Source organism: Rana temporaria, chromosome 3 (genome assembly GCF_905171775.1).
Source record: "Rana temporaria chromosome 3, aRanTem1.1, whole genome shotgun sequence".
In the NCBI taxonomy this organism is placed as follows: Eukaryota; Metazoa; Chordata; class Amphibia; order Anura; family Ranidae; genus Rana; species Rana temporaria.
Window position 1 is genome coordinate 216,893,237 of NC_053491.1, and position 18,659 is coordinate 216,911,895.

Sequence of the window (18,659 nt, forward strand, 5' to 3'; positions counted from 1 at the left end):
CCAATTTGACCTGGTGTTGTCATTCAGGGGGCAATTCTGCTTAAAGTGACCCAGCTGTTTGCACCGGAAGCAGCGTTGTTCGTTGTCCTCCTGGCGTGGATAGCGAGGGCTAGATGTCATCGGTCTGTTAGGAGGTTGTACCCGTGGTGTGAACTGGTTTGTCTTGCGAGTATCCGCATATTCATCCGCCAACTTCGCGGCCTCTGGTAGAGTCATGGGCCTGTGATCTCTCCCCCAGTCTTTGACGTCCGTCTGGATGTGATTGTAAAATTGCTCCAGGAGCATTAGTTGAAAAATGTCCTCTGCGGTGGTGGCCTGGCTGCTGTTAACCCAGTTAGAGGCCGACAGGGATAACTGGCATGCCCATTCCGCGTAAGAGTCTTTCGTGGTTTTGCGTGAGTCCCTGAACTTCTGTCGGTGGGGCTCTGGGGTTACTGCATAACGAGCCAGGAGCACTTCTTTAACCCGGGCGTATCTATGGATATCCTGATCTGGCACAGTCCAGAAAGCATCAGAAGCTTTGCCTGACAGTTTGCCTGACAATATTGCAACCCACTCTCTTCTAGCTATTCGGTGCAGGTTACATTGTCACTCAAAATCTGCCAGGTAGTTATCAATCTCACAGTCCTTTTCGTCAAAAGCTTTAAAAGCGCTAAACGGAATCTTCCTTGCGTCTGCTGTGCTATACTCACTGTTTGGAGAATGTGCGGCTGCTTGTTGGACTGCTGCCAGTTTTAACTGTAGTTCTGCGTCTCTTATTTGTTTATCCTTCTGTAGTTCTGCGTCTCTTATTTGTTTAGCCTCCTCCGCTAACAGGTCCATCACTTTCAGCACCACATCCGCCGTTGGGTTCGGACCGAACCATGCTAGCTTCTCTCTCATTAGCTTGTTGGCTGGCGATTCCTCTTCCTGAATCACTGGTGTCTCCATCTCTTGTACTGCTGGCTTTGCTACAACCAAGTTCTCCTGGTCTCGCTCCATTAATTCTGCTATGATGCCCTGCTTGGTTTTGTTGCTAGCAATCCTTCCACGACTTCCAGTAGTTCTTCCAGTGTCTGCTTGGAATCCGGGTGTAAAGGAGAGTAGAAGGGAAAATCCCGCTGCTGCCAACCAATTGTGACGGTATTAGAATGATATCCCCGTCAAAGTCTTCCCTTCTCCCCATAAAGAAAATAACCCCAATATTCCACGAGGAGGGATATTCCTGGAATCACCCAATAAGCCACACATGGGTCACGCTTACTGCTGGAACAAGACAGTTTAATGGCAGCTTGCTGCTGGTATATATGCAGTTACAAGCTAAATCCTCAATCAAGGAACAATGAAATCTCCACCCCCTTTCCACACACCGTGGGGGCTCTCATACAGATTATAGGCAGACACTTCGGAGTCGACCCTGAAAACATTTCTTTAGATAATGACATCATTGAAGGTAATTACTACAATGAAGCAATCAGAATAATTAACATGAGCCACTTCTGAACACAGTAAACACAGGTCTCCTTCACACAACACAATAGATCAATAAACCTTTCAACAGAGGAATGAGTCACACCTGAAATCACCTGTTACCTCTAACACACACACAATTACTAGCAGGGAGAATTACACTGAAGCATATGCTTCACAGGGGGCGTGTTTCATTTAAATGAAGCGCGTCCCCGCGCCGAATGAACTGCGCATGCTCCATTTTTAAATTTCCCGCCGTGCATTGCGCGAAATGACGTCGCAACGACGTCATTTTTTAAACTCAGACGTGACTTACGTCCATCCCGATTCACGGACGACTTACGCAAAAAAAAAGAAAAATTCAGATTTCGACGCGGGAACGACGGCCATACTTAACATGGCAAATCTAACTATACGCTGCAAAATACCAGCTTTAACTATACGCCGGAAAAAGCCGACTAGAGACGACGTAAGAGAATGCGACGGCCGTGGGTACGTTCGTGGATCGTCGTAAAAAGGAAATTTGCATACCCGACGCGGAAAACGACGCAAACTCCACCCAGCGGACGCAGAAGTATTGCATCTACGATCCGAAGGCGTATGAAGCCATACGCCTGTCGGATCAAACCCAGATGCTGTCGTATCTTGGTTTGAGGATTCAAACTAAAAATACGACCCAGGAAATTTGAAAGTACGCCGGCGTATCAGTAGATACGCCAGCGTACTCTCACTGTGGATCTGGCCCTGTGTTTTATCTGCTAATAATGATTTTAATGTATTTTTAATAAAATATTGTTTTGATAAGCATTTGCGCAAATATCAATGTGCACTAAAAATCAGTAGCACTTTACTTGTATTCTACTGGTCTTTCAGAAATATGGTGGGTCTTTAACCACTAGCCGACCAGCCGCCGAAGTTATACGGCAGCAGGTCGGCTCGGCTGCGCGAGATCATGTAGCTATATGTCATTTTGCATTGCAGCCAATAGGGGCGCATCCTGCTCGCCCCTGGTGTCGCAGCGCGTGACCGGCGGTCGCGATTACCGCCAGGCACCTGCGATCGCTCATAAACACACAGCTCCCGGTCCTGTCAGAGGGAGAAATGACTGTTTGTCTGTTCATACAATGTATGAACAGCGATCTGTCATTTCCCATAGTCAGTCCCACCCAACTTCAGTTAGAACACACCTAGGGAACATAATTATCCCCTTCATCGCCCCCTAGTGTTAACCCCTTCCCTGCCAGTGGCATTTTTACAGTAATCAATGCATTTCTATAGCACTGATTGCTATAAAAATGACAATGGTCCCAAAAATTTGTCAAAAGTGTCCGAGGTTTCCCCCATAAGGTCGCAGTACCAAAAAAAATATATTAATAAAAATGCCATAAAACTATCCCCTATTTTGTAGACGCTATAATTTTTCCGCAACCCAGTCAATAAACGCTTATTGCGATTTTTTTTACGAAAAATATGTAGAAGAATACGTATCGGCCTAAACTGAGGAAAAAAAAAGTTTTTTATATATTTTTGGGGGATATTTATTACAGCAAAAAAGTAAAAAACATTATTTTTTTTTCAAAATAGTCGCTATATTTTTGTTTATAGCGCAAAAAATAAAAACCGCAGAGGTGATCAAATACCACCAAAAGAAAGCTCTATTTGTGGGAAAAAAAGGACGCCAATTTTGTTTGGGAGCCACGTCGCACGACCGCGCAACTGTCAGTTAAAGCGACGCAGTGCCGAATCGCAAAAAGTGGGCCGGTCATTGACCAGCAAAATGGTCCGGGGCTGAAATGGTTGACAATCTCTGAAAGCTGTATGAGAAAAATAAAAAAGCAATGGAAAAATTGCAAAAATGGCCTGGCCACCTGAGTGTAAAAATGGTGCACAGGGCCTGGCAGCAAAAGGGTTAAAGGCTATATAAAGAAAAAGGTATTGTTATAAGCACCATACCTTCTGATCCCCAACAAGGGCTGTTGTGTGTCTCCTAAAAGAATCATTTGCTACTGGCACATCATCTGCTGGATCACTTTGTTTTTTTCCAAGAATACTTTGATTCCTCCTAAATAGAGAAATAGAAAAAAAAAAAAAAAAGATACTGAATGAACTTGCATGTTCAAAGTATTGATGATAATCAAGATCTTGAACAATCATGACAAAGGATCAAATATGCCTGCAGTGAAGCCAGTGGCAGCCTGTAGACCCACAGGTAAGAGCTGTAAAATGTATGCGGCTTGTTAATGCATTGTGCAGTATGCATAAGGATGCATTCTGGGGTGCGCTGTTCAAAATACAGGGAATGGTGGCTATGCTGAAACATTTGCTCTTATCAAGTGCTTGCCTAAAATTGCCTGACTGCATTTTAATATACTATTTACTGAATTTTAGCACCTGAGGTCCCCACTTTCATTTTGCTCAGAACCCCATTTGCATTTAAACCAGCTCTGCGCTATAGTGAACTCCGGCACATTTGCAAAAGAGCCCTATGAGTGATCTGCTGTCAGTGGAAATAACTGTCTTTGAAACTGTTGTAGAACTATGAATACCAGCAACACTATTTCCAGATCCGATATTGATTAAATATTTTTCTGCGTGATCCCAGTATATGCTACTTGTTCTGTCCTTCCATACTGGGAGCCCTCTGCATAGGGGTATGATTCAACAGTAAAATAATAACTCTCTTAGCTAGAAAAGAATAGAAAAGTAAAAAGCATATTTATATCATATTTACTTCAAAGAGTAAAGTGCATCAGAGATATTTGCAAGAAATGTTTTATAGCATGGAAGTGTTCTCTTGAACCATGCCGGCAATTTCTTATAATGGGCATGATAAAACAGTGACATGCTTCTGCCTACATCTCTATACTTTACCATGCTTATAATGAACTAGCCTCAGCCATTAAACCACACCTATTTAGTCATGCACAATTTTCGATACATCGTGATTTTATGCCACTTATCTTCTAGTGTCGTTGCTTACAAGACAGTTTGCTTTATATGGTTTTATTTTAATCTGAAATACTATCTTGTGATAATTACTATATTTTTAAAATCTGAAATTCAGGCAAGCAGATAAATACACCATAGAAATACATCAATGGAAGTTTTTTTAGGATTTGTCATTTTATGCATTTATTCCTGAGATTTACAGAAAATGCATGATGTGACACAGACATGTAAAAGAGTTGTCTGATATCCCTTGTGTGCTAATGTCACCACTGGAGTAGTAGTAACCACCTCCAAGGTTTGTACTGTAATCAGAATGAAGTCCAGCAGCTGGATGTGTTAAACTAGTAGGGTGATGGAACCATTATTTGAGTTTGCTTCCAAAAATAAAAGTTCACAGTCCTCTACTATCTGCTGAGATGTGCCCTAAGTATTTCAAAACACTTGAACTAACAATGCCTGAAGACATAGGAAATATTGAGGTGGAACTTGAAATGTGACTTGGGAGTAAAGTGGGATTTGAAAACACTGGAGAAAGGAAAGTCATGTGCATTAACCATTACAAACACAGACCCTGTTCCATTTTTCTTAGTGAGGTTAGAAAATCAAAGGAGATATCCGATTGGTTGCCATAGGTAACAAAGTAACATTTTGTTTCCTTTCGACTTTCAAAAATTAGGCCCCTTTCACACTGGGGCGGGAGGTGCGGTGGCGGTATAGCGCCACTAGCGCTGCGGTTTTAACCCCCGCTAGTGCAGAGGCGCATTGCCAGCGGTATAGCCGCGGTTTCCCATTGCTTTCAATGGGGAAGAGCGGTAAACACACCGCTCCTCTCACCGCTCCGAAGATGCTGCTAGCAGGACTTTTGGAGTGGTCCTGCTAGCGCACCGCTCAAGTGTGAAAGCCCTTAGGCTTTCACACTGGAGAAACAGCAGCCGCTGTTTAGGGTTGGTTTGCAGGCGCTATTTTTAGCGCAATGGCGCCTGCAAACCACCCCAGTGTGAAAGGGGTCTGAGGCCTCGTACACACGACCGAGGAACTCGTCGGAAAAGACACATTGTTTTCCTCGACGAGTTCCTTGTTAGGCTTGTCGAGAAACTTGACAAGCTTTCTTTGCGTACACACTGTCAAGACAAAATCTTGTCGTTCTCAAACGCGGTGACGTAGAACACATACAACAGCAGGGGAAGTTCGAATTCACTGGCACAACCCTTGGGGCTGCTTTTGCTAATCTCATGTTACTGCGTGTTAAGTAAAAGTTTGGTAAGAGACAATTTGCACTTTTCAGTCTGTTACAGCGTGACAAATGTGCTATCTCTATTACAAACACTACTTTTACCGAAGGTGCGCTCCCATCTCATACTTTATTCTGAGCATGCGCGGGTTTCTTAGCATACACACGAACGTGTTTCTCATCGAAAACCAGCCCGAGGAAGAAATTGAGACTCCCGTTATGGAAAAAGAGAACTTGTTCTCTTTTTTTCTCGTCGAGTTCCTCGACAGTTTCTCAATGAAAAACATACACACGACCGGTTTTCTCGGCGAAAAAGCTCTCCCACCAAGTTTCTTGATGGATTCTGTCGATCAAAACGGTCGTGTGTACGAGGCCTTAGAGAAGTTATTTTATCTGGAGACCTCTTCATGAGATTTACCTCCTTTATCACCTAAGAGGGCAAAAAAAGAGAAATATTTTTTATCTGTGTTTCTTCTAAACTGTAAAGAAATCAGCTTCCCCCCCCCCCCCCCCCCCCCAAGTCTCATACTGACCCTTCATGAAATCAGAATCTAGAATTTGGCTTTAGTCTGCTACTATTTCACTGAATAAAAATAGAATTACATTACAAATTAATACCCTGCAATACTCGTGCAGGTAGAAACAAAATCAATAAGCAGGTGGTTGTCAACATTTCACTCTCTTTGTACAAGTGTGAGATGACAGTTTATTGATTCAAATCTATTTTGCTACTTCAATTTAGAAATCAATTTCACAAAGTGAAAGCAAGGCCCATAACCATATGAAACTTTTTTCTATATAAGTACATGTGAAGTAAAATATTCTGTATTGTACATTAATAATTATATAATGTTATAAATTACTTACAGAATGCTGCACATTGTCATATTAATAAATAGAACATAGTACATTCATTTCTTTGCTTACTGCATTTACAGTTATCTTGCCTTACAACAAAAAAAACGACGCCGTTTTGACAGTATTGAACATTTCATATGTGCTTTAACAACACAAAAAGGAGTTTAGATACCACTTCCTTAACAAAAGCCATAAATCATTCAGCATACAAAAAATAAAAGGATTGTACAACCCCTGAACTCCCATAATACCACAGCTCTGTAGTGCTGAAGGTGCTGTTAACATATGCCTGTCCATCAGCCATTGATGCTGCACTATTTGACTTGCTAACAAACCCATAACACAGATGACCCAACAGTGTCCTACAGATCGAGATCTTAGGTTTGCCAGATTTATCAAGAGCATGGACATACCAATACCACCCTAATATGGCACCTCAGTGTGTGCAGCAGAATCCTTTACGCCTGGATCCTAAAAATGGCCAAAGACGGTAGTATTCTTTGGCCAGCAGGCTGGAAGTGAGGTGGATGCAGGAGTCGAGGACAAGTAAGGTAAATGGAGGAAACTCCCTCCCAGGACAATGTATTCTGTCAAATTTTACAACATTTTCAAACATACAACTTCTGTCAAGCAGACATGGTCACACGCTGATCTCGATGTAGCCAGTACCTGATGAAGCAGCCAAATTCCAATCAGCGTATGGCCAGAATAAGACTTGCGTCAATTACAAGGTCACTACCAAAAAGGACCTTGGTGGAGCTTTTTCCAAAAAAACTAAAAACAGATGACTAATCCCTGCACTATTAGTGAGGATACATTGAAAATGACCACCTTGGTAGAATTAAGGATCTAACACAATCTAGTCGACACTGATAAGGCAACATTAAAGCCTCGTACACACGATCAGTCCATCCGATGAGAACGGTCTAAAGGACCGTTGTCATCGCTTAACCGATGGAGCCGACTGATGGTCTGTCGCGCCCACACACCATCGGTTAAATAACCGATCGTGTCTGAACGCGGTGACGTAAAACACAACGACGTGCTGAAGAAAACGAAGTTCAATGCTTCCAAGTATGCGTCGACTTGATTCTGAGCATGCGTGGATTTTTAACCGATCTAACGATCGGTTTTGACATATCGGTTAGGAATCCATCGGTTAAATTTAAAGCAAGTTGGCTTTTTTTTAACCGATGGTTAAATAACCTATGGGGCCCTCACACGATCGGTTTTGACCGATAAAAACGGTCCATCAGACCGGTGTCCTCTGGTTAACCTATCGTGTGTACGAGGCCTAAGGTGACCATACACGGTGCAAATTTATTTCCTGCAACCCTGGGTTGCAGGAAAGAAATGTGCACACTTCCCCCATCAATACAGTCAGTGCTGACAGGGGAATCCCTCCTGCCAAGCTATTGCCTGATGTTGAAGACAGTGATTATAACTAATGGCTATAACAGCCGCTAGCAGAAATCCTGATGCCGCGTACACATGATCATTTTTCGGCATGAAAAAAACTACGTTTTTAAAAAATGTCATTTAAAATGATCGTGTGTGGGCTTCACATTATTTTTCGGGTTCTGAAAAACGACAATTTTTTTTCCCGAACATGCTGCATTTTTAAACGACGTTTTAAACTATGTCATTTTTCGGGTTGTAAAAAATTATCGTGTGTGGGCTAAAACGATGTTAAAAACCCGCGCATGCTCAGAACCAAGTTATGAGACAGGAGCGCTCGTTCTGGTAAAACTACAGTTCGTAATGGAGTAAGCACATTCATCACGCTGTAACAGACAGAAAATCGCGAATCGTCTTTTACTAACACGAAATCAGCTAAAGCAGCCCCAAGGGTGGCGTCATCCGCATGGAACTTCCCCTTTAGAGTGCCGTTGTACGTGTTGTACATCACCACGCTTTTCTAGAAAATTTTTTAAAAACGATCGTGTGTGGGCAACGTCGTTTTAATGATGAAGTTGGAAAAAACAACGTTTTTTCGAGGTGCTGAAAAACATAGTTTTTTTCATCCCGAAAAAAGATTGTGTGTACGTGGCATAAGAGAATCCAGGAGGCTGGTTGTACCCAAGTTGATCGATCAACTTGGTACATTCAGTTTATTCCACAACGGTTCGAATCTTGATGATTCGAACCGTGTATGGCCAGCCTCAGTTTATTATGATCAAAGCAAAAAATAAAATTAATTGTTTTTCACACTGAAGTAAATATGAAGCAATGTATATGAATATTATGTGGCCTTTTATCTAGCCAACAGGTAAAACTCTAGGCACCTTTCACTGCTCTCTCTCTCTCTCTCATTACCACATATTGAAAAAGCATTATATATACACAGAGGTCATAGAACAAATTTGCATTACAATAAAACCAATTTGGAGCTATGGCATTTCTTTAACCACTTAAGCCCCGGACCAATATGCAGCCTAAAGACCCAAGGTGTTTTTACAGTTCGGGACTGCGTCGCTTTAACAGACAATTGCGCGGTCGTGCGACGTGGCTCCCAAACAAAATTGGCGTCCTTTTTTCCCCACAAATAGAGCTTTCTTTTGGTGGTATTTGATCACATCTGCGGTTTTTAGTTTTTGCGCTATAAACAAAAATAGAGCGACAATTTTGAAAAAAATCCAATATATTTTACTTTTTGCTGTAATAAATATCCCCCAAAAACATATATTAAAACATTTTTTTTCCTCAGTTTAGGCCGATACGTATTCTTCTACCTATTTTTAGTAAAAAAAATCGCAATAAGCGTTTATCGATTGGTTTGCGCAAAATTTATAGTGTTTACAAAATAGGGGATAGTTTTATTGCATTTTTATAAAATTTTTTTTTTTTTACTACTAATGGCGGCGATCAGCAATTTTTTTCGTGACTGCGACATTATGGCGGACACTTCGGACAATTTTGACACATTTTTGGGACCACTGTCATTTTCACAGCAAAAAATGCATTTAAATTGCATTCTTTATTGTGAAAATGACAGTTGCAGTTTGGGAGTTAACCACAGGTGGCGCTGTAGGAGTTAGGGTGCACCTAGTATGTGTTTACAACTGTTTGGGGGTGTGGCTGTAGGAATGACGTCATCGATCGTGTCTTCCCTATAAAGGGAATGACGCGATCGATGCGCCGCCATAGTGAAGGACGGGGAAGCCGTGTTTACACGCGGCTCTCCCCGTTCTTCAGCTCCGGGGAGCGATCGCGACGGAGCGGCTATAAACAAATAGCCGCGCCGTGGTCCCGGATCGCTCCCCGAGCGGACCCGACCTCCGCATGTAGCGGGGGGGGTCCCGATCGGACCCCCCACCCGCTAATAGGCGAGGACGTACGTGTACGCCCATGTGCCTGTACGTGCCATATTGTGGACGTACATATACATGCGGGGGTCGGGAAGTGGTTAATAAAAGGCCTAGTCCAGGATTCAGTGAGATACAGTTGCATGTGGAAATATTCTAAGCTGGTTACACATGGTTCTGTTTTTTATTCAACCAGGAGGTTGAAAGAAAAGTCTGAACTGATTTCCCTTAAACATTCAAAGTAGATGGGGGAATCCTCCCCACTGAGCTATTGTATTCTGACAGCAGAGAGACTCCCCCTGTCAGAATACACAGATCAGCACTACACCCATTGGCTACTGATTATGCAGCTTTTATCTGACATAGCGGTAGAATGGAAATCAATCAGTAGATGGACGTCTGTTCAACTGCAGTAGCCACACATTTCACAAAATTCAGCTGGTAACTGCGGAACCGGTCTAATTTTGATCCATCCATGGCCACCTTTAGGTTAAGCTTCTTTGATAATTATTTGTCATGCAGTAAATATTTATTTGCAAAATAATGTATACATTGTAAAGAGAATATATTAATAGTCAGTTTGAAAACACATAAACCTAAAATATATATATATTTTTTTGATACTATTTTCATTCAGTATTTGACAAATTTATAAAGATTTTTGTCTTTGCTTAAAGTATAACTAAAGGAAAAACGTTTGTTTTAGATTTGAATAGGGTGGAGAAGTATTAGAACACCTATTAGGTTTGTATTGCTTTCTCTGTCCTCATTAGGGAGATTCACCCTCTCTATTTGTTCTTTTACCATTATCATTGAAAGTGAAGTTAAAAGAAAACCCCAAATGTTGGTTTGTCCCCAGAAAAGAAATAGAGTGGAAATTTTCTAATGGGGATACTAGTTCTGGTGACTTGGGGGACCCCAAGGGATTCTCTTAATTTGCAGGTATTTCCTCTCACTTCCTGTTTTGGCTATGGGACAGGAAGTGAAGGTAAATGTCCGCAATGGGCCAAAGGTGGCAAAAAAACTGACAGAGGTTTTAACCTTCCATTACTTTATCTAAAATCAAAAAGAAAGTTTTGCCTTTAGTTAAAAAACTTTCAAGCAACCTTTCTCAAGCTTTTCAACACAGAGGGATGCTTGAAATACATTTTCAGTCTCAGGAAAACCCTGCTAAAAATGATTATATCTACAACTCATGATACATTAGTGTGATGGTCACTAGAAAGAATGCTCCTTACACTTGTGGTAATTGGGAAGATTTAGTCCTTATAGATAGCTAAAAAGATCAATGGTGTCAGTGGGAACTTATTAAGATATCAGATTGTGAAAAAGTAAAGTATCCCCACTTTAACAAGGGGTTATACCATTGTGATATTAATGTACATTGTATTGAGTTTGGAGTGAATGGGAGTTTTTTCTTTCAGCAAATTATGTATATGCTTGTATATTCACAAAGAAAAGTCTCTAGAAATCTGGTGAAATGACTGGAGAAGATAGATAGATTTTACTACATGCAATTTCCATATGTGGATTTATTAAAAGTAATGGGCCGATTTACTAAAGGCACATAGAGTGAATACTTTGCAAGTAAAGTTGCTCCAGAGCTTTGTAAATGAGGGGAAGATCTTCTGACTTCCATCATCCAATCATGTACAAGCAAAAATGCTGTTTTTTTCCTTGCATGTGATTGGTTATTCTTTGTAAAGTCAAGGTTTACCTCATGTATGAAGCTCTGGAGCAACTTGCAACTTACAGTCTATTTGCCTTAAAAGAGGAGCAAATTTTTTTTTTTTCCCTTTTCCCCAACCATACCTACCTAGGTGGATGCAGCATGGTTTTGATGCTGCATCTGTCCCCTGGCTCCTCTACACTGAGAACTGAGCGATCAAACAACACTGATCACTTGGTTTTCAGAGCTCCATGAGCAGAGAGCTGTAGACTGTCAGTCACAGCTCTCTGCAATTCTCTTTCCTTACTCATTGTAGCACTGAGCTGTGGAGGGGAGCAGTCGTTTCAGGCTCTCATCGGCTCGCTGAGCTGGGTGTCAGTCAGGCACCTGGCGGATCCAGATTTGTGGTTGGGATGACGTGGTGCTTGGACTGACAATGGTGATGTATGCAGAGAGGGGACCTCACTCAACCCGCTCTCTGCTGAAAATGGGTCACAGGACTGTAAAACGGATTGCACTTCTGTGTTCCACAGGAGCAGTACAGCCAAACAAGCTTTGGCTATACTTCTCCTAAAGTCGATCTATAGGCAAAACTTTTTTTTCATTTTGGATAGAGTAAAGGAGTCCGTTTTTTTTTTTTTTTTTTAACATCGGTGTCTCCATTGGAAGAAGTCCCCTCTATTACTTTTCTTTGGACAACCCAAAGAGATTGTGGATTTTCTTTTACTTTCACTTTCAATGATGATGGTAAACAGGACAAATAGAGAAGATGAAACTAATAAAGGCATTGACAACAATACAAATCTGACAGGTGTTCTAATTAACCTCCACTCTATCCAAAACTAAAAAAAAAAATGTTTCCTTTAGTTATACTTTAAGTAAATAAACCCCAATGATTTTCACATTTCCATATTTAGGTTTCTATGCCTAAGGGCTCTTTCACAAGGGGAGGATCAGTGATGATCCGCCCCGTGAACCTCTGCTTGCTCAGCGGGGATCGCTCCGCTGATCCCCGCTGAGCCGGCGGATGACAGGGCGGTCCACGCACACTGTGCAGGGACCACCCTGTCCTTTTCTCCGCTCTCCTCTATGGGGGGATCGGATGAACATGGACCGTCTGTCCGTGTTCACCCAATCCGATCCGCAGACAGATGGAAAAATAGGGTTTTTCTCCATCTGCAGAATCGGAGGATTGCGGAACCGCGTGGGATCGGGTGTCAGCGGATGTACATCTGCTGACACCCGCAATCTCATAGGGACCAATGTATGTCCCTTTTTCATCCGTACACGGATGGATGAAAAAGCGGACATACAGTCCGCACGTGTGAAAGAGCCCTTACTGTTGAGAGAAGTGATCCAAAAAAAGCAGAGACTACCCAAAAGTGCCCGTTATATTTGTACATTTCTTAAATACTGCATGCTTGTACTACCACTTAATACTGCATGCATTTAAACATTTATTTCCTTGTGTGAATTGACTTTACTGCCTTTTAATTCAGTATTTACCTAGCATTTTGAAGAAAATACCACAAACCGTTCAGTGAATTGACAGTTTCAGGATTGCATACGATGTTTAGTGAAAAATTTTCTGGACACCTAAATACTGCATGCGATCTGATTTAGTGAATGTGGCCTACTGTCCTTTAATGTAGTAGAACTTTGTATAATGGACACTAGAGAATAGTGACTGCAAAATTAACACAAAATTCAAGTAATCTATCTCGCATTTTATAAAGTGGATGCAATCCTGTGCTTAGCACAAAACTTATATTTCCACTAGAAAAAGAGTGAGACTTAAATTAAGGGTCTAAAAATGTGGTAATCACACTGCCAAAAACAAAAACAATTTAACCTGAAACGATGGCAGACCCAAAGCTGGTCATCCATGGATCAAAATTTTGCCAGTTCAGCAGGGACAGGCCGAGATTCAATCTGTGGGCAGGCTCATTATGCCTCAAGTCGATCCATCGTTCAACTTGGGTACAACCAGTCTGTTGGATTTTTTACATGCTATTACTGCCAGTGGCTACAACCACTAGCAGTAATTTTATTTTTTTTGACGGTCAGGAAGGCTCCCCCACCCCCCCCACTTGCAGAACATAACAGTGCTGCGGGTGGCATTGCCCAATTAAAGGTCCTTTCACACATGCGGACTGTACAGGTCCGCCTGCCAGTTTTTTTTTTTACCTCTATGTAGCGACGGATGTCAGTGGTGACATGTCCGCTGACATCCGATCTGCTAAATCCAGACGGGTGGAAACCCTATTTTCCATCCGTCTTGTGGATCGGATTGGATGAAAACGGACTGGTGGATCTGTCTTAATCTGATTTCCCATAGAGGATAGCGGGGCTCTGACAAGTCCAGCTTTGCACAGTGAGTGGAGACGGACTTGTCATCCGCCTTCTTGGCGGGGATCAATGGTGCGATCCCTGTCGAGCAAGCAGAGTCCGTGAAAACGGACAAGCATGTGTGAAAGAGCCCTAACACTGACTGTGTTAATGGGGGAATTTAGTCATTTTCTTTCCTTTCACCTGTGGTGGAAGGAAAGAAATTCAAATCATCTGTGGACTGCTTAACTGGGACTGCATAACAAACTTATTTACATAAGCTAAGCAATAAATGAATATAGCTGAAACAGAGTATGTGAACATTTTTTGGTTAATACAAAAATAATCTACAGTCTTTTGACAGTGTCATAATTAAATATGGATTGTTACGTAAAACTTCCATATCTGGAAATGAAAGATACGATTTTTCTTATTTTTAAAGAACAAGAATGTCCTGTGTGTAAAATGTATACAGATTATAACAGGATTTAAATTGGAATAATTGTAAAAAAAAAAGCAATATAATGTATGTATAAATTACCTTTTTACATGTTCTTTCCTACTAACTAGTCCTAACTACCAACTGGCTTAAAAAATAAGTTGGTAATGTTTTTTTCCTACCTGCATATAAAAAAACCTCACCTGGCCAGAGGATAACCTACATAGAAGCATGTTTTGTTTGCAAAAAAAAAACAAACAAACTCATGTTTGTTGCCAGGGGTCTTCGTCTTTTGATAAACAGTAAAACCTTGGTTTGAGAGTATTTTGCAAGACAAACAAAATGTTTTAATACATTTTGACTTGATATACAAGCGATGTATTGATATAAGAGTAGCGTTATGTCACAACTGAGTATAAAAAAGAAGAGAGGAGCCTCTAAGTGTAACAATATGGTTACATTTAATGAAGGTACAACATTTAGCAACTTATTGCTACACTTAGGAGGTGCCTCTCTTCTCTTTTATACCCTGAAATAAAAATGCTTTGATATACAAGTGCTTTGGATTACAAGCATGTTTCTGGAACGAATTGTGCTCACAAACCAAGGTTTTACTGTATTGGAAACAGAAAATGCACTTTGGTATTTGAGCATTTGTTGATTTTTTTTTTATTATTATTGCAAAGATTAAACCAAACTCACAGGGCTTATACATGATAGAGTTGTGAAAGTTTTAAACAGACCTATTCATCTGTCTAAACAAGAAACAGAATCTGAAGCTATTATCTTAGAAGAACCACATACTACTTGACAGTATATTGTGATGGCCACTGAAATATTACTAACCCAAAGAATTTACTAGGACAAGAATGAGAGTGCAGTCTTACAAAAAAAAAAAAATGTGTGTGAAATGAGCTAGTTTTTTTTCCCTGCTATTCGCAAAGATTATTGCTTTAAAGAGTAAGTAGAAGGCAGAGTGCCAAAGACCGTTGGATACATTGCCAAGCTGTCAGTAGAGAGGTGGCTTCAAGAAGAAATTTTCTGTATATAATTAATATTTCTTCATTAAAAGTTTTCTCCACTTTCACATGCAGACAAAGCTATCTAGCAAAAGTGACAGCTGTAGAAGTTGGGACAAATAATGCAACACTGCCTGTACATAAAATAGTCAGCTTCTCTACATATGGTTTAAAGTTTTTTTCTCTAAAAAAATCTGTTTCTGTAACACCTAAAATTTATTAGAAAGAGTTGGGCTTTAAGCCGATTGTAAAAGCTAAATTTTTCCGAAAATAAAAAAGAAGTTTATACTTACCTGCTCTATTCAACTTCTTACCTCCTCTTCCGGGATCCCTAGCCACCGCTCTCCACTCCACCTATTCTGGGAGTTCTACCTTAGCAGCCACTTGCTATGGGGGCGCACTCCCGAATGGGGCTATGTGCATCCATAGACACACACAGTGTGGCTCAGCACTGCCCCTGCTCTCTCCTCCCTGAATTTGATTGACAGCAGCAGGAGCCAACTGCTCTCAATATGTCTTGTGAGACCAAGAGAAGAGACTAGACCTGCTGCATATGGGCACAGTGCAGGATCAAGAGATAACCAGATCAAGAAAGGTAAATATTTAGGGAAATGGGTCGATGGGAACAACTAGTGGATGGTCTTTTACCTTAATACAGGTAATGCATTAGGGTTAAAAATCTTGTGACTTTAGAACGACTTGATCAGTCCTCAGGGGGACAATGCTACGTCCTGATTTTATTGCAGAATTAAGTGTTGTCTCCCTAGTAAAGGAAGTGTAAATATAACGGATCTACTAAAGGGATCAACAGGTAATAAAACCTGAGCAACCAGAAAAACAAATAAGACTATGTTAAAGCTAATGACGGAATGCATCATGTCATTTTTTAATTTGCCCATAAATCAACTTTAAGGGCTATTACTTCTCCACGCTACCACTGAAAATTAGGCTTTTTGATTCCAACAGTCATTTTCCAGTGCAAGACATATCGTTGGAGTCCATGGGGTTTTGTGATCATGTCATTTTGAAATAAGTTTCTACTTTGCTTTTTTTCTTCCATGCATTGTAATAGTATGGTAAACCCATGAAAAATGCATGTCACGTAGATGGTAAATGCATTTTAAAAGCCCACACTAGACATCATAAAAAATAAAATGTCACAATTAGACGTATGCCAGTATCTTAATATTTAGGCTTAAAAGGAAACAGGCAAGGTTTGATGTATGCATGAATAGAGATGTTTAGGTTTAAATAAACATTTCTGCTTATTAAACATGTTCATTTTGCCTTTTTTCTAGCTAAAAGCCCAGCTGAATTGTCACATTTTAATCTCTTTATAGCCCTGTTAGCTGTCACACTATAATCTGTAACATACTGGGCCAGATCCACATACATTTAGTTCCGTGCAGCGTATCAGAGATACGCTACGCCGCCGTACCTTACCTGGCGCATTTTCGAATTCTCAGCGATTTCGCGCCGTAAGTTACGGCGGCGTAGTGTATTTCTGGCGGCGGATTTCAAATTGGGCGGGTTGGGGTGGATTTCATTTTAATGAAGCCTTTCCCCGCGCCAAATGAAATGCGCATGCGTCGTTCAGAAATTTCCCGCCGTGCTTTGCGCGAAATGACGTCATTTTTTGAACTTAGACGTGAGTTACGTCCATCCATATTTACGGACGACTTACGCAAAAAAAAAATTCAAATTTCGACACGGGAATGACGGCCATACTTAACATGGCAATTCTATCTATACGCCGCAAAATACCAGCTTTAACTATACGCCGGAAAAAGCCGACTACAGACAACGTTAGAAAATGTGACGGCCGCGCGTACGTTCGTGGATCGTCGCAAATCGCTAATTTGCATACCCAACGCGGAAAACGACACCCAGCGGATGCCGAAGTATTGCATCTTAGATCCGAAGGCGTACGAAGACGTACACCTGTCAGATCTAACCCAGAAGCCGTCGTATCTTGTTTTGAGGATTCAAAACAACGATACGACGCTGGAAATTTGAAAGTACGCCAGCGTATCAGTAGATACGCCTGCGTACTTGCTCTGTGGATCTGGCCCACTGTATTTTCCTTGGAAATGCCACGAATGCCTTTGTCTCAAGTATTGATGAGTTTTTGCCACACTCTCAAACACAAGGCTCCTTACACAGACCAGTGTTGAATCAGAGTGCTGTATTTACTGTAGTGCTGGTTACTTGGTGCACTGGGTCTAACTATAGTACCTATTGGACTGCACAGTCATATTTAGACACCCTACACATCTACTTAATCATGGAAGTGGAGGTAAAACAATAAAATTGGAAGTTGATTGTACAACATCAATACGATTGCATATCTATTTTTGTGACTTTATTTGAATTTAAAGCCTTTTTGAAGCCTTTCAAATAAAAGTATGGCAATCAATGTTGGCCCAAACTACACTCAAAATGGTATGTTTGCCGAATTTGTTGACTTTGAAAATGTTGAATCCCTTTTCTGAATTTACTCAAATTGGTGCACACAGAATCTGGTGCAGCTGTGCCTAACAAATCAGCTTCCCGTTTTCATTGTCAAAGCTTAATTGAACAAACTGAACTTAGAAGTTGATTGGTTACTATGCACAGCTGCATCAAATTCTGGGTGCACCAAAAAATCTACCCCAATGTGTCCAATGACTGTCATAGATCTAAACAGTGACTGCTTTGTGGCCACTGTTATCAAAGGTGGCCGGAGGCACAATGTACCCAACTATTAACGTACCCACTTTATTCCAATGTGCTGGGGAAAGAGGAGGATGCCACAACACAGTACTATTCTTTAGTTTCAAAATCCTTGTTCGACCTTCTCCATTGCCAGCACACTGAAGTACAGCCTTATGGGAAAATTGATTTTACACAGTGTATAAACATTTTATATGCAGGATCCAGATTGAGGCCTAAAAAATATGAATATTTAAAAATTTTAGTGGTTGCCTACAGTTCTGCTTTAAATTATTGTGTCTGCAGATAACTTTCAGCACTGGGTATCAGATATAAGTGGTCACCTGAAGTTCCTGCTGTTAAAGAGGAGGCCCAGCCCTGCCACGAAAAAAGACTGTAGCTGCTGACTTTTAATATATGGACACTTACCTGTCCAGGGAGCCCAAGATGTCGGCACTGCAGCCAATCTTCAGATCAGCTTTCAGGTGCAGCTGCTGCCATTCCGAGTAATGGGAAACATGGGAAACCCCATAGTGAAGCCTTTTGGCTTTACATCCTCTCCTTCCCTGCGCATGCGCAAAGCGCGTTGTGCTTTCTAATTGGTCCAGCGGCGGAGGAAGGAGGGAGACGGATACGTGGAAATTCCACTTTTGAGTGCAACTACACTTTAACCACCTGATGTCATGCTAATGTATACAATTACCGGGCTTTGTTTGATAGA

At 41.2% G+C, this 18,659-nt stretch overlaps 1 protein-coding gene across 1 annotated transcript in view; it reads right to left on the bottom strand.

The window, feature by feature from the left end:
* Positions 1 to 18,659, bottom strand: part of CFAP54 (cilia and flagella associated protein 54) — a 533,435-nt gene that overhangs the window by 266,498 nt on the left and 248,278 nt on the right. Inside the window, exon 32 of the mRNA XM_040344233.1 lies at positions 3,403 to 3,511. Within this exon, the coding sequence (XP_040200167.1) occupies positions 3,403 to 3,511 (109 nt within the window). The remainder of the gene's footprint in view (positions 1 to 3,402; positions 3,512 to 18,659) is intronic.